The sequence below is a fragment of the Halichoeres trimaculatus genome, unplaced genomic scaffold (assembly GCF_033239565.1).
Source record: "Halichoeres trimaculatus isolate MK-OKI-2021-1 unplaced genomic scaffold, fHalTri1.1 fHalTri1_scaffold_16, whole genome shotgun sequence".
In the NCBI taxonomy this organism is placed as follows: domain Eukaryota; kingdom Metazoa; phylum Chordata; class Actinopteri; order Labriformes; family Labridae; genus Halichoeres; species Halichoeres trimaculatus.
Window position 1 is genome coordinate 13,671,372 of NW_027437194.1, and position 24,218 is coordinate 13,695,589.

The window sequence follows — 24,218 nt, forward strand, 5'->3', positions numbered from 1 at the left end:
AGAACCATATAAATCTAAAAAAAAAAAAAAAAAAAAAAAAACATCAACAAAGAAAATGAAAAAAAAAAAACCCCACACTGCTCCTCTACACCAGTTTTTCATACACCCCACTTTTTTTTCACCATGAGATGTATCGCAACACACAGAGGCCAAAAGCAGATGTTCAGAAAAACATACAGCAACATTTACTCTGTCTACCTAATTCTTCTGTTTTCACAGTAAGTGATAAGTGTGATCATTAAAAAAGGAGGATGATTTTTTTTTTGTTACCTTCATATTTTGAGTCTTTGTTCAACATTCAACATCCTTGTAGTAGACTAGATCTACGTGGGAGTTCCTCCTGGTGAGTTTTGAGGCCTGCTTTCTTTTTTAAGTCCATCTCTGTTTTAATCACCCAGACACACAGTCGACGATGGCTCGTGGTTTTTAAAAGTTTTCAGAAAGCAGAACCTCTTTCTCCATTTAGTTTTCAAACACTCAGACGTCTGCAGGTTGTTCCCTGGTTCTGTGCAAAAAAAAATGTTAGGCAGGACTAAAAGTTGAGGTGTGACAGAAGATTAAAGCTCCTGGTCAATACGATCAATACCTGATGGTGTTCAAACCGAGGGCTGATTGAAGACAGGAGGAAGAACAGGGCGGACAGAGGAGAGAGGGGGGAAATATCAGGATCAAAAATCACATCACGAGAAAAAGACAGGAGGGTGAAATAACTATATCAGCGGGCCAAATAAAAGTAATCTATGATTTAGTTGAAAGTGTAAGGTCCCTTGTATAAACAAACAAAGATGATTGTTACATCCCTAACTTTTTAAATCATATCAGCTCGGCTAAGCTGATCATGTAAACTTGGTGCTTTCACAGGAATAATTTAATTTGCTTGGCTTCAGGTCTGAACACACCGTATAGGAATGAAAAAGTGTTACCTCACTTTGTTTTTATGAAAAACACAACAAAAGACATACAGACAGATCTCTCAAACTACATCTTTAACTCAAAGTTGGCAAAGTTAGCTTCGCTTTTCTTCTTTTTTAGAACTTGAGTCATAAATAAATAGTTACTGTACATGCAAAACTACTTTAATTATTGCACACCTGTAAATAATAAAAATTGTGTGTGTGTGTGTGTGTGTGTGTGTGTGTGTGTGTGTGTGTGTGTGTGTGTGTGTGTGTGTGTGTGTGTGTGTGTTTAGAGCAAATGAGATGAAAAGGGAATATCTAACAAATTGAAACAGAAAGTTAAATTAGGTTTAAGGAAGAGATTGATCCACTTCTCTGTGATCAAAGTCTGATTAAACCAAACTCCTGAAGTGTGTGTGTGTGTGTGTGTGTGTGCAGCGTTTAATTACCCACAGACTCAGAGAGTTCAGTAACTAGAGTTTGATGAAGACATTTGAAGTATTTCAGCTCACTATGATTGCATGTTTTAATGTGATTCCTTTTCCCCTCATGTTACACATTCATCACAACTCTCTGATTCACAGAGCAGATTTCACTAAGAGTGTTCCAAAAACACAAGACTTTGTTTGTATATGTTCTGCGGTTTGAAGGAGCACAGATAATGGTCTAGGTCATGCTCCATGAGGCTTAGCCTAGCTTGGATGGTCTAGGTTTGAATCCAGCTTTATTCCCACGTCATTCCCAACTCTCACCTTGTGTCCTACTCTATTCATTGTCGTACTCTATCTAATTAAAGGCATTGAAAATAAAAAAGGGTTCGGTCTTTTCTGGGATACTTTATCTATCAGCTCAGCCAAACTAGCTGGAACTGATATTCAATGAAAGGTCCAATGGCATAACATAATGGTACGGCCACAGCAGACGCAAATTTGCGTCAAGATTACATACAAAGTCAATGCAAAGACGTGTTAGGACACCGATTCGCCCTGGACGGCGCATTGGACGCATTTGGCGTGGCGCGTTTGGAGCATTGGCGTGTTTGGGGTGTGAAATGCCTCGAAACTCGAGTTGAAAACATTGATCTTTCGACGCAAATTCCTGTGAGGCTGTGCCGCGGCAGATATCTCTTCTCACTACTTAACTTCATCAACTGGCGAGGTGTTGTCATACAGACTTGGACTTGGATTGGTAAATCAATCCAGTGTTGCCCAACCCTCTCGGGAAGCCACAAAAATAGCTATAAAGTAACATTTCAAAATAACTGGCTCTGATAATCTTATTTTTAAGTGTGGATTACAATCGGGTATACATATCTAGAAGGGAGACTTTTCTAGATCCCTTCAGCCCCTTATTTCATATTCCAGTCAAAATCCGGAGCATTTCTTCCAAACAAAACTGAGGTTCACTGAACTAACAATGAAGAATAGAAACTGAGATCACCTGCTATCATGTTGTCATCTTTATTGGACACAAATTCAACGACATCTTCAAACACAACACGTTTATATGATGCACAACAAATCCATCCTGCTGTGTTACATCAAGGGAAGCTTATGTACATGCACTACATCACACTCACACACACATAAACACTCTTAAATAACAAGACTGATCTTACTGCTGAAACAATAAATACACATTTAAAACCAAAAGGACTTCATAAGAGACTTCAGCTTACATTTGGTGTAAAACTCAGAGTGAAAGTTTGATTTTTTTACACTTCAGAAAAACTGAAATCTGTTTTTGAACGTGAGAGAAGCAGAAACAGAAGGAGGGGATGAGAGAAGGAAACTATGAGGTATGAAGTGATTAAAATCTATGTTTATCATTTTTAGATTAAAGTCACAGATCAGCTTCACTTTGTTAAAAAATCATTTGTTGTTAGAGCTTTGAGGAGTTACAGCTTTTGGTTTTTCACCTGGTTCATTTTTCCCTCATGTTGTTGTATTTGAAGCTTCTTTCTGACGGTTCACCAGCTTCACCCCAGTCACTACTTTTTCAGGCTGGATGAACTGATCTTCCTCACTTGTTACTTACTCCTCACTCTTCCTCCCTGCCTGCTTGATTTTCTCACCTCTCCTCCCCCCGTGAGGCTGCCAAAAACAGATTTTCTCAAACTGTAAAGAGCAGCGGAGAAAACCAAAGATTAAGATCTCAGAGCTGTCTGGACTCCCTGGACTTGACGTGTGTGTGTGTGTGTGTGTGTGTGTGTGTGTGTGTGTGTGTGTGTGTGTGTGTGTGTGTGTGTGTGTGTGTGTGTGTGTGTGTGTGTGTGTGTGTGTGTCTGACAGTCTGCAGGATATTTTTTATTTCTCTAAGAGAGGGGGAACTTGTGAAAAGCTTTGACACGCTCGGGTTTACAGGTGTGTAACAGTGTTAGAAGCTTTCTGACAGCGCTAATGAAACTGAAAGGAGATGGAGGGAGACAAGGAGAGAGGATGGAGAAGACCCGGACCAGAGGAGGAGGAAGAGGAGGTACAGAAGGGTGAAAAAAAATACTGAATAAAAACTTATACATCAAACATATCCAACTCTTAAACACACAAATTAAAGTAAGAACATATAAATTCAGTAAACTCTGTAAATATCATATCTGTGTAAATAATTCTTTCTGTATATATTCTTCAGTCTGCATAAAACTCTGAGCACTAAAAGAGCGGCAGTTTTTCAAAACAAGGTCGAGGTGAACAGCGAAGGTGAAATGTGCAACAATGTGCTCCAAAGGTAACGTGGTTATGAGACGTTATCCTGTTGTTTCTGAACAAAACACTCTGATTGAAGCCTCACAAGTTCAGACTGTGCAACAAATATTGGAATGCAGCCATCAGCACCACCGTAATCATCTTTTGTCTGTACACTATAAGCAAAAAATCCTACTTTTATACTTTTATTTCTCAATGTTTCTTCCTTGATGTTTGAAAATTCTCTCTGTACTTCTAAGATAATTATCTCTTAAATGTTTTCTTACTGGAAATGAAAGTCAATATGACAAAAAAGAGAAATGATAAGGGTAGTGTATTAAAAGAAAACAACTTAAACAAGAACCTTAAGGTTTTGCAGTAAATCAAGAAATCGACAAGATGTCGGTTTTCTTAGTTATTGCTTTATAAACAGGGCAGATGTAGTAGAAACATATCTGATTAAATCAAATTATGACCAAAAAAAATACAGGATCAAGTTTTTGAGCTTGATTTATGTCTAGACGTAGCGAAAATGCTGAAAACTATGGGAATAGATTACCTCCATCCTAGAAAAAGGTTGTATTCAGACTGGACAGCAGGAGGGAAAGCTGTAAGGTCCAAATCAAGCTTCTACTCAGTTTAAACTCCTGTACAACCTGAAAGTTGTCTTAAGAAAGCATGTCAGCAACGAGAAGTGTGATGCTTTTCTTTGTGATGCAACAGCAGAAAAATAACTCACACTGTCAAGACAACTGGTCACTCATTGGAGGGACAGATGAGGTTTCTACCAACCAACCATCCAACAGGGAATAATGAAAACCTTTTGACAGCCAAACAACCTCGCAAGCCACATTAAATATTCAAATACCACTGCTTCTTACTTTTCACAGACTACATCACAAAGCAGCTCTGATGATATATATTGTGTATTTCTGCATATGTATACACTTATATAAAGAATTTCCTCCAAAAAAGCCAAAATTAACTGAATCACTGACAGAGAAAGACTGCAAGTCCAAGCAAGGTTCTTGAATCCATCAGCATGAAAAACGCAACATTATTTGCAAAGAAATCACACTCACTCCCAAAAAATACAATCTCGGATTAAACTGGGGAAGAAAGGAGGAGTGAGCTGCCGTCTATCAAACAAAGGGAACCTATTGGTGAGATTTCCATCCAGAGGGGAAGAAATCTACACAGAAGTCAGCAACGTGTCAGTGACGTGGCTCAATCCTCCTATAAGGTGTCGATGAAACACTGACGCATGAGATTTGTTTGAGTCAAACTTGTGTTATTGGTCTAATTGGTGGCGCTGATGAGTTAGTCTTGACAGTGAGTCTCTAATGTGTGTGATATAAAGACATTATGAGGATGTCTATTTTGATGTTATCACTGTTGCTTGGTATTTAGCTGCTATCAGCAGGTTATAGCCCAATGAATCAGCCCATAAGAGACTTTAAATCTCTCGGCTCTGGATTTGAAGGCCAAAGCTGGAAAGTTAACAGTTTGGTTAAATTTATAACGCTGGTCTGTCTTTGGTTATAACAGGGTAAAACATAATGAGGGCATCATGATTAGATTGTTACTGACAGCCAGCCTGTGTTTTTAGTGTCTTTTTGTTTATATTCCTCTACAACGCTTGGTTATATTAACATATGACATAAATCTGTCTTACTCCTGAAGATTGAACCATTTAATTTTCTCTAAAGATATATGTTTAAATCAAATTATTACATCATTTTAAAAACTAAGCTCATCACCTAGAAATAAAGTCTTATTTCAAGGTGATGAGTTGAATAACTGTGGCGTAGAGACATATAGCTGTTGTGTTTAAGAATAAAACAGGCAGGCTGAGGACACTGAGTAGCACTCTTTACACTTGTTTATAAATAATTTTTGCCCTTTTAGGATCATTTAGTAATCTGATAAAGTATGAAGTATGAGGGGCTGCAAATTTCCTACAAATGTGACTTGAGTGAGAATTTTTCACGTTAATGTTCAGTCATATGACTGTGGCCATGCTTAGGATAAAGTGAGAATGTGTGTTTGTGGGTGCAAGCACAGACACTCAGACATCTGTGTGAGGCCCAGAGAGGATGGAAAAGCTCTCAAAGTGTCAGAAAAATGAAAGCAAACTCAGGCCCACCTCACACACAAACACTTGAGACTGTTCAGTTTGCAATGAAAGAAGTAAACCATCTGAGCATTTCAAACTGCTTTGCCTGATGATTTCTACCAGAGAGAAACTGATTTTAATTTTTAAACTTTCTGACTTAAAAACAAAGTGTTTCATAAAGAGGAGGAATTTAAAATAAGTCAACAAAGGTTGGTTGGGTCGAGTTGAGTTGAGATAAAATCCTTCTATAAATGAGATGGTTTTACTTATAAGACGCTGCTGTAGCAGAGTAAAAGGCTGATTTAAACAAGAATCAAGGATTGTGACAGAGATGTGCTACATGTGGCAGAAGAAGCAAATAAATAGGAATGACAGGTAGTTGAGAACTAAAATTTACATCAATGCATATCACAATGTAAACAAGCCCTCTATCGCGGCTTTACATACACATGTATCACAGGATGAGTTTCCTTACAACGGCAACAGTGATAAATAAAACAAATCCATCCAGTTTGAACCTGCACCTGGTCTGGGTTTTCTTTTTTTTAGATTTCTCACGTTAGATTTCTTGAATGAATTTGAAAACCTCTTAAAGTGGTCCAGGACAGGGTTCAGCTGGAGACTCAGATCCGATCTTAGACCATGAAGCGGTGCTCCTTGCCGTCGTGAGCCATTAAGATGACGTTGCGGTTGGAGGTCCAGATGAGGCGGGCAAGCTTCAGGTGATTCTGGGAGCCCGGGGAGGCTGGCTGCACCGGAGGAACCTGATAGGTCTTAATGCAACGGAGCTGAGGAGCCGAGTTCAACATCCCAATGCTGCCCAGTAGACTGGTGTTCATCTGAGGAGGACACAGAGAGTAAGGACATAAAGCTACTCCTTAACACAAAACTTATGGATTGACTATTTCTGCCAATCTGCTCTTCTCTTCTCTCAGAGGGAGAACGCAGGAGGTAAAGTGAACAGGGTCTACCTTAAAGATAGGTGCCCACTTATATAGCTACACAGCTACATCTATCTTCATGTTTGAGCTATAGGTGAAGGTAAGTTATGTCCATTACAAAACTTAGAGCACAAACGCTGAGATCTAGACATATTATGATGGGCTGTGGACAGTGAGGGCCATCTTTTTCTTTGGAGCTCACTCATCTAGTGTTTATTTGATGAGGATGATGAAGACACTCCAACTTTAACCCTTAAAGCTTCTGTCACACTGTCTCATGAAAAACCCAAAGCTCAAAACTAAATACTCTGAAAGAGAGTGTGTATATATGTGTGCGTGTGAGTAGGAAAAACCCTGTGCAGAAGCTGTATCATTTCCTGAGACAACACTGCCCCTCCCTCCCTCACACACATTAACACACACACACACACCGACAGAGCGTCTGCCAGCTCATTACCACAGCAGCCGTCTTGTCGGCGGATAGCAGCGGTTTATGCTTACAGTAATGCCATTAGTGTGTGTGCTTGTGTGTGTGTGTGTGTGTGAGTGTGTGTGTATCTACAGACAGTCGTGTCAGAGGTCGTAAAGACCTTTCATTCAAAGTAACAGTTCTGGGAAGTAGATAAGAAGTGTGTCTGCCAGACTAGGTTTGTGATTATCAAGTGTGCTAGAAGACGTCGGACTCTGAACTTTTTTCTACTTAAATGCAGATTTTGTGGACTGAAATTTGACTGACCATTTGTCTATCCACTTTAAAAAAAGTAACTCATAAAAAAGACTTTATGAGAAAAAAAATAGGTCAAAAGGATTAAAAGAGAGATGAGAGGGATCTTGAATAATATGAACAAATTACATAGATTTGTATAATTTAAACCAATGTGTTTTTTAAATGAAGTCAAAATACAAAAGCAAACAGCAAAACTATACAAGAAACAAGCATGGCACCTTTGAAGAAACCATCTTAAATAAAAAAAATAAATATTTCCGCAGAACTTCCTCAAATACACAAATGTACAGTTTCAAGGTACAAAGCTACCTTCCTACACAGACAAAACCAGAACAGAGTAACTGTCCTCTGTGATGGCTGGGTCAAAACTTTCTGAGGGTCTCAAACCATATGCTAGGCTCAATCCCAATTTTGCACCTTAGCCCTTGGTTTTGCACACTCTTGTCAAGTGAAGGAGAGTCCCAATCCTCGGTACGATCAAGGGTAAGGGCTACTCAGCCCTTGAAACAAAGGCAAACCAGGACCTTACTTGAAACCGAGGGGTATGACAAATTTCCCCATGATGTGGATATCCAATCCTTTGCTTCTTCACATACACATTAGCCTTGTTTGAATTGTTGGTTAGCTAACACTGCTATGGCTAGGTAAATTCACAGCAAACAGCCTTCACAACAATGAAGTGTATTTAATGAATAATTAGACATCTAAGCTGCATTCAGGAGCTGCATTAGCTATATAAGCTATGAAAAGCCAACATTACAGTATTCAGTACATAATATAATTTCTGTATACCATAACGTTAGCTTAATATCGGCTTTTCAAAGCTTAGCTGTCTCATCACTCACAGAACATTGTATTGAAGTTGGTTTGCAGTGAATTTGTTACCCTGATCTGACATCAATTTTTCATCAGTTTTAAAAATGTGTTCAGTCTGGAGGTGATTAAACAGCGAGGGACTAGGTGGTGATGACATAGTAATTGAGTGGCGTCTTGTTTCTAAGAGATGTGTTGTCACCCCCTTCCCCTTGGCCCTAAAAACTGAGGTTCAAGGGGAAGTGGAAAGAGCGACACTGGTCCTAAATCTGCAAAAACAAATAAGAGGGAGCGAGATGCAGAGCTCAACACGCGTCTCTCACCTGCCAGAAGGAAATGTGGCTGTCTGCATTGGAGTATGTTGCCAGGTAACGTCCATCAGGGGCAAATGACACGGCTGTGATCGGACCCTTGTGACCGTGGATGTTCTGGAAAAAAAAAGAAAATATTATGAATCAATTGGTGGCTATAAATCTATGAGATTACAGAGTATATAATGAAAAGAGTGATAGCATATAAACGTGAATCAACAGGTGCATTCAGGAAAATCACACAGTGGTTTTCAAGGAGCTGAGGAGCTCTATCATTTTCTGTAACAATAAAATGATTTAAGTATATCATAAGAAAATGTTACAACAGTAAGGTAGGGTCTGCAGGATTTTCCTAAAAAATAAAATATCATCTTTTACGGAATAATTCTGCTTAATCGTTTCTCCTGGGCCTCTATACAAGTGTGTCAGTGTCTACCTCAACCCCCTCCTCTGCCTGTATGTTTTGGTTGTATCTGGGCAGAGACTAAACGTGGTTACCTCAGCAAATCACAGCACGCCTAGTGTGCAAGTGACTTTGCATGTTAATGATCGTGAGTGGAAGGAGCTAATCAGAGCAGCTATGAAAGGGGACACAACACAGAGGAAGGAAAACACAACCAAAGTGAAGTGAAACGCCAAACAAACACAGCTTTTTCCTAAATGAGGGTGAAGCTCGGCTAGACTTTCACTCGCTTTCTGGAACTTGGGGAGGAGCACAGGACAAAGAGCGATGCAAGTTTGCTTCCTACCAACCAGGTATGTGCAAAATACCTGTAATTAGCTTGCGCTAACATACAGAGTCAGGTGCATGGCTCTCGAGTCTCCAATGTTGAAACGCAATGCTACAGGTGGTTGCTGGGCTAGTTGGTGTGTGTGTATACTTAGCTTTGGTCTGAGGCAGTGAGTGTGTGCTGCCGCTGGCACTGACCCAAGGAGGAAGAGCCCAGTTTGAGTGTTGTGTTTACTAACAAGTAACTAAAATTCCTGCGGACCCTACCTCTAACAATCAGATGATGAGATATTTCTTTTCTTTGATTTGAGCTTCTCTACATATTTCTCTGCAGCTGGAAGCCTGTGTAGGAGCTTAGATGCTGAATAATCTGAAACCAAAGGTGTGTGGCCTCTTCATCACTGCAAGCTGCCTGAGCCCTATCATCCTTCTACTTATCCTCCAAATGTTATAAAATGTTTTCTTTCCAGCTTTTCCTTGGTGTTTTTGGTTTGTATCTGTCAGCCACTATGCAATAAAAAGTGTTCTGTATGGAACAAAATGGTCCAACAGGTTTGTGAGCAGTGATACGCAGGTTTATGGACCCTGAAAAACAGAGTGAAACACTTCACTTTTATAAGCGTTCTTATAAAAACCATATCTCAGAGCTCTCCACATCTTTTCTCATCACCTATTGAGCCTAAAGTGAGAGCAAAACCTGGCTCTTCCACAAGATTCCTCTTGTTTATGGGTCCAAACTGCAGCAGCTGCTTGAGTTTGAAAGCTTGAAAACCAGACTTCAATAAATCCTCCTTTGTGATAAAGACGAGATGAAGAACAAATTTTGGTTCTTGTTGAAATTTCATTGAGTCGTCTCAGAAAAACTCGTTTTGCCGCCCAGATTTTCCTCGACGGTTAGTGTTCGGTTTGGGCGAGATAATTCCATCAGATGAGGGGCAGCTTCTGCTCCAACAGATGCTGCCGTTCGCCTGCAGAACTCAGGGGACAAAATAAAGCAGCGCATGTAACGCAATAAACTGTCCCACCAGATGCAGGGTGTGTAACGCAATAAACGGCCTCCCAGAAATCTCCGCCCTGTCGCTGCCTTCAACTGGGATTACAAACTCTCACCTCCAGATGAGATTAAGACGCGACGCCTCGGGCACCCAGACCATGAAATAATAACCCGTCTGTGGCGATCAAAGCAGAAAAAATAATAACCCAATGAAATGAAAATCTCATCTCTTTAATTCGTTCACTCCCTCCTTCTTTGAGGAGGAATCCTATTAGATTCCAGCGGTGTGGCTGAAAATAAGCTGAATTATTTTGATTTCTTTGCAGCCTTCATCCCTGCACACCTTTCTACCTCTCCTTTCTCCTTCTCTCTCCTAGTAGGGATCAGTTTCTTAACTCTATGTGCATCCTTCACCTTTGTCACTCCAGTCTCCTCCACTGTCTTTTCTCTTCGATGTGATCCCACGTCACATTTCCTATCATTACTTTGGCTAAAGGCGTCAGATCAGAGGGCAAACAGATCACAGCTGAACTGCCAGAATTCTGCAAAGATGAACAAAAACAGCTGTTTCAATCCAGAATATCTACATTCTTTGCTTTACTAAATCCATCTCTCTACCTGAAATCACTCCAGCCACCTCTTTCTAAAAGTATTTTTGTGTCAGTAGGCTTGTGGAAAGTGCTTTAAAACAAATCAATATTAAAAGATAACATAAGAAAAGCACAACAAAATCTCTTTGACAAAAAGTAACTGTATTTCTACATCTACATGAGGTCATTCAAAACCTGTGAGGACCTGACGACACCCTGTGGCACTGAGTAACACAAAAACAACATGTATGCAAGAACAGAGCAGGCAAGATGGCGAAAAAGAACAGATTAATGTGCTTTATATATTGATGATTTAAGAAATATACTATGATCGGATTGTGCGTTTGCCTGTGTGTGTGTGTGTGTGTGTGTGTGTGTGTGTGTGTGTGTGTGTGTGTGTGTGTGTGTGTGTGTGTGTGTGTCACGGTGGACTGCCTACCAAATCAATCAGCCTATCAGAGAGCAGTGAAGCACACTGAAACCATTTACAGCACTCTGTACTTCAATACACCTGACGCCTGGGGACATGAGTGTGCCTGTGCCTGCGTGTGTGTGTGTGTGTGTCAGTGTGTGTGTGTGTGTGTGTGTGTGTGCGTGTATGACAAAAGGCTCATAGCATTTTATTGCCATCCACGATGACAAAGACAGACATTAATAACATTTGAATGAGACTGATGAATACTGATGGAGCGATCTCTCATTTACAGGTTGCTGCATCATCCACAGATTGTTTTTCTGTGTTTTCAGTGATGTTTCAGCATCCATCATGAGGAAATCCTTCTTAAAAAGACATTACCTTTTAAACCAAGTAGTTACAAACACTATAAATAAAATCCCTGGTGTCATCTTTGCTATCAAAAACCACTCTAGGAGGGACAGGAACTTCAAAAACAACTTGATGTGGCTTTGAAAAAGACTTGAAAGTAGCAAATGAGACCATACACTCTTTAGCCAAATGTAAACAGAGGGAATATGCCAAAAAATCCCTGGCCACTTAATATTTAGCTCATTGCTTAATGTCTTCTCCCGCACTTACAGGTAGTGATAGCAATCTCTGATGGTAAAGCCTTCTAAAAGCTTATCAAACTGTTGTGATCTGCCAAACCTCCATTTCCAAACAGTGAGCACACTGATACATCACCACCAACACACTGTGAAAGTGGATTATTTAGATGTTAAAACCACAGGGCTGATTATAAAATAAAAAAAATAACCACTGTCAGGAATGGTTGATAATGTAGAGATAACACAATGGCTGACACATGGTTTTATTGAAGTTAATGTAGGAACTTGTTTCTCCACCTGTACTTTCAGAGGGTTAAACAAGCTAGGGTGAAAGAAGGGAAAGGGTTTGAGCAGAGACCACTTGAAGTTGCAAGTGATAAGGAATATTATAATATTATAAGATAATCAATTCCAGTAATCTTTCTTTCAGCAGCGTAATCATTGACTAAAAAATGTCATCACATTATGATTTTTGTTAATATTTTGCAGCCATAATTCCTCCCACTCTTCTTTTTCTATCTGTCCACCTCTATCCTCCTTCACCCAGATATTTGATTATCTGATTTGAGTCTTATCTGTCAAAGCACTTTGTAAATGATTTGTTTTTAAAGGTGCTGAATAAATAAATGTATTATTGTTATTATTGCTATTATTATCTGTACTGCTACCAAGGAATGTGGGGGGGCTGAATTCTATGTCTGTCTAAGGGCAAGTAACAGGATATGCCCTGGACAGGTCACCAGTCAGTCACCAGGGCTGGGTACCAAACGTTGGTTCTTTTATGGCACCACCTGAAACAATTGGGTGGTACCAAGTACCAAAACATGCCTTGTCTTTTAGTGCCCAAAGGGTTAATTACCTAGAACCTTGCTGTGAGGCAACTCATACAATCCACTGCACCATCATTCCAAACAAATTCCAAACAACTTGTCCTGAAACAGGTCTTGGGTTTAGCGCCACACTCTAAACCTTGTGTAGGATTCTTTAGCTCTTTTATCCTGTACTTCTGAATGTCGACCAAATGTTGCAGTACCACAAGAAATGTGGGGTATGTGGGGTCAACAGTTCAAGCCAGAACAGCCAAAAAAAAACAAAGAGGAATCCTCTGGAAAAAAGGTGGAAAACTACAAGGAAAGACTTTGGAGATTGGACAGGGTTTGATTTCATTTGGACTGAATTAAAATATTTCAGGTAAGGCTGGGTGGTTTAAGGTGCCCTAAAGTGGATGTAAAGAAAGCATCATTGAGAGCGGGGTTAGTAGATCAGCCTAAAATTTCCTGCCTGGACCTCAGTTATTCCCTTGCATTAAGTTGTAGTCAATTTCTTCAGCCAATGGATGACCATGCTGGTTTACTTCTGCTGGGCTGTAAAGTGGGAGGAGCTAACTGTGAGTCAGAGCGACACCTTTAGTTACAGAGTCTTCAGTGAGTGATTAAAGAAAGAAACAGATGCAGACAGACCCAGAGAGAGATCAGTCACATTGTTTCTTTGTGTTCAATTAGTAGACTCAGTTGAGTCTGTTAAAGAAGCAGACCAAGCAGCTGGACGCACACACACACACACACACACACACACACACACACACACACACACACACACACACACACACACACACACACACACACACACACACACACACACACACACACACACACACGCAGAGCAATGCAGCTGACAAAGGAGTGTTCACAGAGGCTGATCAAAGCTGTGGCAGATGGTCATGCAGGGACAAGCTAGCTACGGTTGGACACACACAAATGCGTGCACGCACTCACATGCATGCACACACACATTAAAAACTTGCACAGATTTCAAACAAAAACTCTTTTTAACATTATCTTCTTCCCTCTCTGCTCTCCTTCTCATCTTCCCTTCTTTTTGTTTAACCAAATATGTAGCCTATAAGACCAGTCCATCTCAGAAATAAATGATCTTCCAAAAACTTTCAAAGATTGAAAAGACTTAAAAAAAAAATTAAAGTTATACTTTGTAAAAATTAATCCAACCCCTGTTTATGTTGTATTTTTAAAACTGGTGACCACTGGAATGACTTTTCTGCCCTGACGATAAATTGGTAGCCATCCTTTACTCACGAAAGAAAACTGCAATGCTCGACAGAGAGCTGTTTTTTTTTTTTTTTTTAGATTTTGTTTGTTAAAGCATTTCTGAAGTGTATTGCGTAAACTTTATCCAATGTGCTGTCTTGTATTGCTGCTTACGTTTTATATTAACTGCTTATTAGCCAAATATCACACAAAGGAAAAGTGTCTCCTATCTTTACAATGAGAATGCAAACACCAACACACACACACACACACACACACACACACACACACACACACACACACACACACACACACACACACACACACACACACACACACACACACGTCTAACAGTCCAACTAAATGTCGGGTGAACAGGGGCCAGTGCTGTTATCAGATATAAATGACCCCCTCCACCAGACTAGACTGCTCAGGTTACTGCAAATCAATACGCAGCAAATTACCAACACACACACTCACAGGGAACACAAAGGCGAGGAACACATACAAACACATAAACTCCACAACATCACACACAATCAAATATAAACGTGTGCAGAGACAAAAGGGTGATTAACAGAGTCATGGCTTCATCGTTAATCAATTACGAAGACAGAAAAAAAAACGACTTAACCCTGCCGACGATTCCTTGGTTCTTTTCTCCTCCCCCCTTATTTCCTTCAATTATACCTCTTGTTTCTGCTGCCCTCCTGTCGTTTTATGCTCTTATGTCACAAAAATTGTTTAATGAAGGAGATAAAATAAAAGCACATAGTATTTGTTTGGTAATTTAAGATAATCAACGAGCATTTCAAGACTTCTTGAACCTCTATAAAATTCTGCAAGTTAGTTTAAGAAATTAAATTTCACATTTCTGTTCTTTATAAGTGTTTTTAGTTTTCCTTTGGCTGTAACAATGCATGCAATTACACTCAGCTTTTTGTTTGTTTGGCTGGTTGTCAACATTTATTAAACCAGGTTCGATGTGGAGGGCCACATCAAATCTTTAAAGATAAATGTTGCATTTTCAAAATCTATTGCTCATGTTGAAAAGTGCCTGCTTTGACTTCTTGTTTGCCCTGAACAAAAAGTTTGGGAATGTGAACGAAAGGATAAATGAATCAAAAAATAACTTATAGTCAGGCAAAGTCAGATAATGTAATGGAATATATGGATGCTTAGTGGCAATCGGTGTCAGTACTCAACAATACCAGTTTTTTGGTACTTTTGAGTGTTCATGTGGTGAAAAATATTAATTTGTTTGATAATAAAATTTCAAAGTATTTCAATTTGACCTATATATACCATTTCTCAATATGTAAACTTGTAATGCTGTGTTCACATCCAGTGTGGAAAATCGCCTACTCTTCCACTTGCTCACACTCACAACAAACATGGTACCACATTTCACGTAAATCTGTTCTGGGTATTACGGACAGAATTTGGTCGGTGCCTACAAAAGTACCTAAATCAGAACCCATCCCTATTGATGTTTGATGAAAGATGAATGTCAAGTTTAGGTAGTCAGGAAAGGGAATAAAGGAATGCATTGATAGGTGTGAGGCAGTTTGACTAAGTTTGATGTAAATAGGCGATGGGCAGGTAGATGGGAATGAGTAGACTGCAGATGGATTAAATGATAGTCCGACAGTTTAAAGGCCACATTGAGATGACTGGTCTACAGAAAAAGCATCAATTGATAGGAAGAAAAACTGTGTGGAAGGATGGACAGAAGGATAGACGGAAATGGCTGAGGACAGTTGATTGATGATGGGCAGACGAACAGATGCTGAGTGACTTTGTTGTCACTCAGGACCCCAGGACCTCTTTGTGCTTTTCTTCTCTGTTAAGATCAAACATCAGATGTGCTGAAATGAAGCTTAAACCTACCTGACATTTTCCTGTCCGAACATCATAGAGAGCCACTGAACCTTGCCGAGCTCCAACAGCGATGCGGTGACTGCGGTCACAGTAACCAACCATGTAGAACCTGAAGAAGCAAACATCACATCTTTTAACATCCAGATTCAAATACGTAAAACACTACAATGTTGAAAAGAAAGTCTGTAAAACTTACAAACAAACCCTCCCCTCAACCTTTTCTGAGAAAAACATGCTTTCTTACTTGCAGATAGCAGGGAAACACTCCTGCAGTCCTTTCTTCTTCACCAGAGAACCTTCAATACAGTACATGATGATATCCATGACCTGAGGAAAAGGATGAAGGAGGGTGGCTGTTGATTTTTAAAGATTGAGTGATTTCTTAAAAACGAGAAACAATGACAGGTGCTGTGTTCGGTTTACCTCAACCAACAGATCCACCACGTCTCCAGGCATCTTTTCAATCAGGATGTCAATCACTCGCAAGATCTCAGTCTTCGCTCTGGCCAGAGTTGTAGTGTGAACGTTCTGCTGTGACTGAGAGTTTGCCTGAGCTGCATTGTACCGATGAACCTAGAGGACAAATATCTGTTATTACTGGGGAGAAAGTATCAAACATCTAAAAATGGAATCTGGTTTCACACAACATGCAAAAGAGGCTACGAAAGCACTCGTTTCTGATGTTTGTGGAGATGTTGGCATAGTCCCACCTCTCTTGCGATGGTGGTGATGAAAGCAGGAGGCCGTGCTGTGGCAATAAGAGAGAGGGCGTGACGGGCTGAGCGGGCAGAGTCTGCTGGCGGGTTGAGAGGCAAACCCATCGTAACACTATGGAGAGAAAATAAGAATGTTAAAGAACTTTCTTTTAAATCAGCCAAAGTATGATTTCAAGTTGGTGAGCACTAACATAAGTTAGATTAGTTTGAGATGGTGTGACTGGGTCAACCAATTATGATACCAACCACTTTTAAATTTTCTTGGTTTTCAATCCCATCTCAATTCAGTCTCTTGTTGGTCCTCAAGTCTAAGTCTGCAGCTTTTGACACATGCTCTACTGTGGGTAGTCAGAAGTTGAGGTCCTATGGTATGTCCCTCCTTTGAAAGTGCATTGATCAAGCTGTGATGCTTTAAATTAAGCCTTTCATACCACTGTATTCATTTTGTGTGCAGCAGGTTGCCTATCAAATCCATTTTATGTCTGTCTACACAACACTCAAACTGGGCCCACTATTTGGATGTCTAACCATGACCCCACTTGGACGTCAAAATGCAGTTCAACATTTCAACGATGGCTTTTTGGACGTCAAGTAGACATCTAAGCATGGTGACTGAGCCCACTGAGCAGAGACGTTCAAAGGATGTCCTTTAAAAGCCAATTCTGGACGTCTAACTTTGGTCTCCAGGAGGTGCAGATTGTTACTACAGACATCGCCATTATGAACGTCCATAGTACCTCCCTCCACTGTGCAAACAGATGCTCAAAGGACGTCCTTTCAATGTCATTTTTAGATTAATTTAGAATCAAAGTATTATTATTTTGTTGATTTGTGCACACTGCCTGTTTTCCATTCTGAAATAGTGATTTGTTATCCTGTAGCAGTTAATTTTCCTTTAGCTTCATTCGGCTCAGCAGCCAGTTTGAAGTGGAAATGTTTAACACCTCTGTTTGCATTTAAAGTTCACAATGGAAGGGCCACTTCACACATCTAATTTTCAGGACAGATGCATCAGAGGGTCAGGTATTCAGCAAACAGTCTTAAGGTAATCCGGCAATGTCTAGCACTGAAACGTATACCACAGTATGCCACCTTCTGAAGCTGGACGACAGTTACACACAGAAACTAGAAGTAGTGTAAAAAGAATAAGAATGCCCACAATGATATCAGCAGTGTCAATAGCTCAGTCGAGAAGGACGTGGCTTTAGTACTGGAGGGACACTGGTTCGTGACCCAGCATAGCCAAGGATTGTTTTTTTTTTGGGGGGGGGGGGGTTGCTTTTATATGGAGGTACTGTGGACGTCATAAATGGATGTTCAGCAGACGTCATAAAAAGACATAATCTGGAGTAGCAGTCTGCACCTTCTGGAGACCAAAATAAAATGTCTAAAGATGACGTTGGGAGGACGCCCTTTAACATCTCCTTGCTCAGAGAGAAACGTCAACGGATCGGACACATACAGAAAATAGAAACAGTAGAAGGCAAGTCAGGACACGTCACTATGAGACTGGTGATCTGGTAAGGGGTGAAAAAGGATAAAAGTAGTCAGCATTATACTCAGGCTGGCAAAAGTATTATAATACCGTGGCCTTCTCCTGGTATCTGTGAGTGTGAAACACCATAAATGATTTTTAAAATCCAGTCAAAGTTTTCATTATGTCATAAAATCTTTCCACAATCTGTAAAGAGATACCTTTCTCCAACTTCAGCACCATGCTTTGGGGGCCATGTCTTTTATAATTAATTCTAGATGTGTTCAACTCTGTTTTGAGGCCAATAATAAAGCAACAGTACAAAAAAAGAGTCCAGACCTCTTGTTAATAGAGCCAGTAGTATGGGCGGAAATTTGTGTGAACATAGATATAAAATGTAGCAGCAGTGCATCTTATTGATGTGTTCTCTTATTTTTTGTAGAAACAACAGAGTGCAGAGGAAGTTAAATTAGGCTTTGGAGACTGAACAGTTCTTGTTAGTGGGATGAATTATTCACTGTTCATGGGATTTGTTAAAGGTAAAAGAAAAAACAGCCCCTTTCTGAAGACGAGTATTTTAAGAGTCTAAAATGGGAAAGGGAAGTGTAAACGCAGACTTTTATAGAGGGAGTGAGGAGGAGATAAAACTGAGTGAAGGGGCAGATAGATCGAGCCTCGCTAATATATGGAGTGAAGAGATTAGCGGGCAGCTTATAATGTCAAGGCCGAGTCAATGGGAGCCATTCACCAGACGAGGGCATAATGGACTCCCACAATGCAACAGGAATTAGACACACACACCCCAACAGCTGGCCACACACCCCTCTGAGTGAGTGTGTGCGTAGAGGGAGAGAAAGAGGGGCAAGAGAGGCCACCTTGTTAAGAAAATGACTCTGGGGAGAGAGGGGAGGGGGTGATGGGTGGATGAACGGCTGGGCTGCACGATTCATCTCCGATGATTGCAGATCACAGCCACGCTACATGTAATTAATACTGGTAATGTATTGGCAATATATCAGTGATATCGAATGTTTAATTTCATTTAGAGGGCTGGCTGTAATTGGAAAGAGTCAGCGTGTTGATATAAGGCAGCAGGAGAGCATGGAGCTAATTGTACCAAGAACCACTGAGGTTAATAACCAGTTCTTACAACATGTAATGAAATAATCTGGATTATTATATCTGTTAAAAGACAAAACCCACGATCACACACACTCACACACGAGTTTCACTGTCATCACTAAAAATAGGATATCAGACTATGAACTGACTACACATAGAAAGAATGAGATTTCTTAAATGGTCAGAGTCCTACAGTGAACCAAACACGCAGAGGCTATGGTCCCCCAAGTGAGCAGCCCAGGTTCAAATCTGACCAGTGGCTCTTGGCTGCATGGCATCCCCCACTCTGCCCACTGCCCCATCCTTGAAATAGAGGTATAAAAACAAGAGGAATCCTTAAATCAACTACATTATCCTCCATTAAGCCAAAAACAACCGTTACAAAACTTTTTTTCACAGCCACCAGACATGACTGATAAAAACAGTTATTTTTACCTACTGTAGCATAGCTGTTTTTCTTCTACAAATGTTTTTAACTAGGGATGCACCAGTCCAACTTTTCTGGTCCCTATACCTGGGCTTTGGGTATTAACCAACACCAATACTGATCTGATACTAGTGTTAGATAATACTCTGTCCTGTGTGCCCTACTGTGGGATAAGACTAGTGATTTTTTAGGTAAAAGGCAAAAAATGAGTATGAGGAATTACTGAAGTTAACATTTACTTAAAAATAGGGTCTGCAGGAATTTTCATCACTTGTTAGTAAAACACATCACATACTGCTCTTCAAGTTCCAGCAAGTAAACATGGAGCCAAGCCTTACCCTTGTTTAGTAAAAAGCTTTATCTGTTTGACGTTTTGTTTCACTTTGGTTGTGTTTTTCTTGCTCTGTACTACGTCCACTATCGCAGCCACACAGGATAGCTTCTTCCACTTGCCAATCAACACGCAAAGTCACTTGCTGTGATTGGCTGATGTAACCACACTTACTCTCTGCCCAGAGACGTCCTGATACAACCAAAACATCAACATACAGGCAGAGGAGAGGGTTGAGATAGACACAGAGACTGACACACATGTTTAGAGGCCAAGAAGCGATGATTAAGCAGGATTATTTCAGTGAAAGTTGACATTTTATTTTTTATGAAAATCCTGCAGACCATAGCTTTGAGCTACAAAATATTTGAATTTCATGATGATTCAATTTTAGACTTTAATAGAGGTAACTTTCCAATTCAAGTAGCTAAGAGTGTTGGTGAAAAAAGGCACAGAGCTGATTGCTTGGATTAGTACCATAGATTGGCACCTTCTCACTGATACCAATCCAGCTTTGAGGGGCTGGGTTGGACCAATACTAGGTTCAGTATTTGTGCATACCTTTTTTATACATGTTTTAGTGTTATTGTTTGACCTAAGATAAACTTTTTTCTTGAGCTCAAAAAACAATATTTGAGAAAAACGTAACAGCTAAGAAAATCAGCTGGACCGAAGGAGCGATCGACTGCAAACCCTGAGCTCTTCCAGGCATAATTCTCGTTTTTGTTGATGGAATACAGTTTCTCTGAAAAGAGCATTTTGACTCCTTGTCAACATGTCTATTTGTGGGGAGCCTTTCTGTGGTGCTGTGAGACTTTTAAAAACCTGAATCTCTCAGTAACAGAACCAAGCCTCCTAGCAAATGCTTTGATGCAGCTGTAGGTAGCAGGGGGTGGAGATGCTCCAAGCTCATCTCAACCACAGCTAGATGCAAAATTGGAGCAAATTGCTGAAGAACTTTGTGGATGTTTTTGAATTGAGGTATTATCAGTTCACTTTACTTTGTGAGCTAGAACTTGAGACTGATAGGGTACCAGTTGCAAATGATGCACAATTCTTAATGCTATTAGTGGCTATAATCCATTCTTGATGAATGCACACCTGGATTTAAGAAATATTTATCAACATTTAATCAAAAATTTAAGAGAACTCTGACTAATACAGCTTCAGGGTGAAATACAGATACGTTCATAGCGTGTGGCAGCATCACCACTTGAAGCTCCTGTCCTCCTCCAGGGCCTGAACAAAACTACGTAAAGTGACCTGGATTATGAGCTCAGATTAAAATCATTTCACAGAAATACACACTCATACACACTCATACACACAGGCTAGCTGTGTGTGAACGTGGCAACATGACTGCATTCACCGCCAGCATCACACTGACATCCAGTCAATACTGAGTCAGACACACACAAAACACTCACACACACAATGTGAGGATTGGAAGTATTGATTTCTTGGTGGTGGTGGGGAGGGAGATGAATAACCACAGTCACATGACGAGAGTCACTGCTGCAAGAAATCAACACTGGCTGCATCAGACACACTGGTAACTGGATGGCCTGAGTGGCAGGTTCTATGTCTGACTTGATATTCAATTCTTCACAGGCCCAAAGTGTAGCTTTTGCATCGCCAAGGTTTTAGTAAAGATTAGCAAGTACTACTGTCCAAAGGTAAGCACTTTCTGGTGTATGATACATCCTGAATTAGAAATTCAAGACTGAACTTACTTTCAACTGGGAATAATTTTTTTTTGAACTCTAAACATCAGAACTAAGAAACTGTTTGGAATACTGAGTGCAGCAGCTAGGAAAGCAATCACTAAGAAATGGCTAAAACCAGTTGTTGATTAAGGAGTGGTATGATGTTATATATGGAAACCATGTTATGGGAAGAATTACTTCTTCTTCGAGGCTCAAGGACAGTTAATTTGGGAAAATTTAGAAGTGGAAATGTATATTTCACCAAAATGCCTGACTTTTGTTTACTTTGAATTTTTACACAACACCCCATGTCCTATTCTAATTTATGTTGTGATGTTGTAACATGATGTGCATTGATATTGCACAAAAGGAGGAAAAAAACATGGATCAGATTGTGAGAAGGGAAAAAAGAAGTGAACACATGATGTTTGTTGTATAATGATCATAAATAAATAAATAAATAGATAAAGGAAGAAAGAAAGAATGAAAGAAAGAAAGAAAGAATGAATGAATGAAAGAAAGAAAGAAAGAAAGAAAGAAAGAAAGAAAGAAAGAATAAACGAATGAACGAAAGAAAGAACGAAAGAAAGAAAGATTGGCCTATATTGCAAAATAAAGAAAAACAAATTTGAAAGGCAGATATAGAGTTTGTTCTGCAGTATCAAATTACCAGGCCACTCTCCGCTCACTTTCTGTCTTATGGACTTGACTCGCTGATACTTTAAAATCTTACTGATGCCTTCACATAATAATCTTCTTTTCTATTATAATTGAATCAAAGTTGTCATTCCCTGAAGAACACTGAGACTTGAAAGCCCAATCATCGATCAAACTTTTTTTAAGTGACCTGTAGTTTTCTGATCATGTTTATCCGTGTTGAATCATCCTGTTGAGCTCATGAAAACATCATGTACTTATCTCTGTAGGACATATACAAACAGATTACACAAACATTGATTTAACTCTGCATGAAAAATTGAATTTTTCAAAAACACAAATAGAAAATGATAACAGGAGAAAAAGATGTATTTATCCCTGCATGCGGAAATTATACTATATCCTCCATCTTTCAAACACACAATAAAACATGCATTTATCTCTGCAGTGGATGTGACAACACATCACACTCTGATTGGATAAGACCAGGAGAGAGGGAAACAACAGGTCAGCATGGGGCCTTTAAATTCTAGATAACCGCAGGACATCTGATGAGGTGACAATTTTACATGGTTTAAAAGTTTTCTCTCGATTTCAGCTTGAAGTAATGTTTGACATTGTACATCTAAAGTTTAGTATCTTATTATACATGTTTTTTTTTGCTTTTATAATTATTGTTATGTAAAAAAAAATCCTCCAGATCTAAATACCAAGAATGAAAGTTCAAAACAGGTTTATAGGCTGTGTGCATATCAGATAATCATTTGGTGATGAAAGTATTAAGTATATTTGAAAAAGGCAGAGTAAGATGTATTCATCATTTAAGGCATTTTTTCTGAGTATCTAAATGAGATGGCTTCAAATCAGACTGGGGATGGTTTGGCTCTGGTCAGAATTAGTTGATAAAACATTATTCCCCTCATTACATGGCACCGGGTTTACTTTACAACTATTGGCAAATGGCTACCACCATAAAACTGAAAAACTCACAAGCATATGACAGATGGCATCTAATAGCCTAGTGTAGTTTGAGTTTTTTGGTTGAGAAAATTGAGATAAAGCTGTATGTAGGCTGTGTCTGGCAAAACTGATAAGTAACAACTCATACGGCGTAATGTGTAAACAGCACATGCGGTTGCTACAAGACGGACTGAAAGGTGCTAGCTTTGCTAGTGTTAGCCACAATTGGGGAACCAAATTTTCACTTTTTGTCCCATTAACTATTTCTTTAGCCTTATTTAATAACCTGACCTTGATTCTGATGGTGTTGTCTTACCTTTGGCCCAGCCAGTGAGTTGAAATTAAAATTTCAATTTCATAGACCACGAAATTTGTAGCTTTAGATCTTGTCTCAATTACCAGTGTTAAACCTGGCAGTAACATTAAAAGAGTGAAAACGGTCATATACTTTTTGTTAACGTAACACAGCCCTTAACCGGTGTGACTACATGTGGATGCTTTGAAAACACTGTGATAAATGAATGCACTGTGAAGTTGTGTTGTTTTTTGAAGCTTTGTGTCATTATAAGTGTAAAATCTAATAAAAGAGACTAATAAAAACAAGGGTACGATTCATTTTCTCTCTCTATCTATATGTGTATGTGTGTGTGTGTGTGTGTGTGTGTGTGTGTATGTGTGTGTGTGTGTGTGTGTGTGTGTGTGTGTGTGTGTGTGTGTTGATGTAGTGTCACTCTGAATTATAAAGTACTCATCTGATTATTGTGCCTCATTGATCAGCCATTTGTTGTTTATTTCAACAATACCAGGAGGCAACAAACACAGCCGCAGACATCTCATTATTAATTATACATGGTAAGAACTCCTTGGCTGCGTGTGTGTGTGTGTGTGTGTGTGTGTGTGTGTGTGTGTGTGTGTGTGTGTGTGTGTGTGTGTGTGTGTGTGTGTGTGTGTCTGTGTGTGAGAAGGAGAAAGAGAGAAAGACACTGAAAGAGAGACAGAGAGAGCAGGACAGAGGGGAAAAAGTTTAAACAGTAACACAGTGGCTTGTGTCTCTGCGTTGCTTTGTACTTCTTGCAATATGCCAATGTTAGCTTA

General features: G+C 39.7%; 1 protein-coding gene across 3 annotated transcripts in view; it reads right to left on the bottom strand.

Moving 5' to 3' along the window:
* Positions 1-3,085: 3,085 nt before the first annotated feature.
* The window catches only part of wdr7 (WD repeat domain 7), a 93,727-nt gene continuing 72,594 nt past the window's right edge, over positions 3,086-24,218 (bottom strand). For all 3 annotated transcript variants that reach the window (XM_074689893.1, XM_074689894.1, XM_074689892.1), the window contains 6 exons: positions 16,441-16,558; positions 16,154-16,303; positions 15,975-16,057; positions 15,740-15,839; positions 8,498-8,602; positions 3,086-6,532 (listed from right to left, as the gene is read on the bottom strand). In XM_074689893.1, the coding sequence (XP_074545994.1) occupies positions 6,329-6,532; positions 8,498-8,602; positions 15,740-15,839; positions 15,975-16,057; positions 16,154-16,303; positions 16,441-16,558 (760 nt within the window). In that variant the 3' untranslated portion in view covers positions 3,086-6,328. The remainder of the gene's footprint in view (positions 6,533-8,497; positions 8,603-15,739; positions 15,840-15,974; positions 16,058-16,153; positions 16,304-16,440; positions 16,559-24,218) is intronic.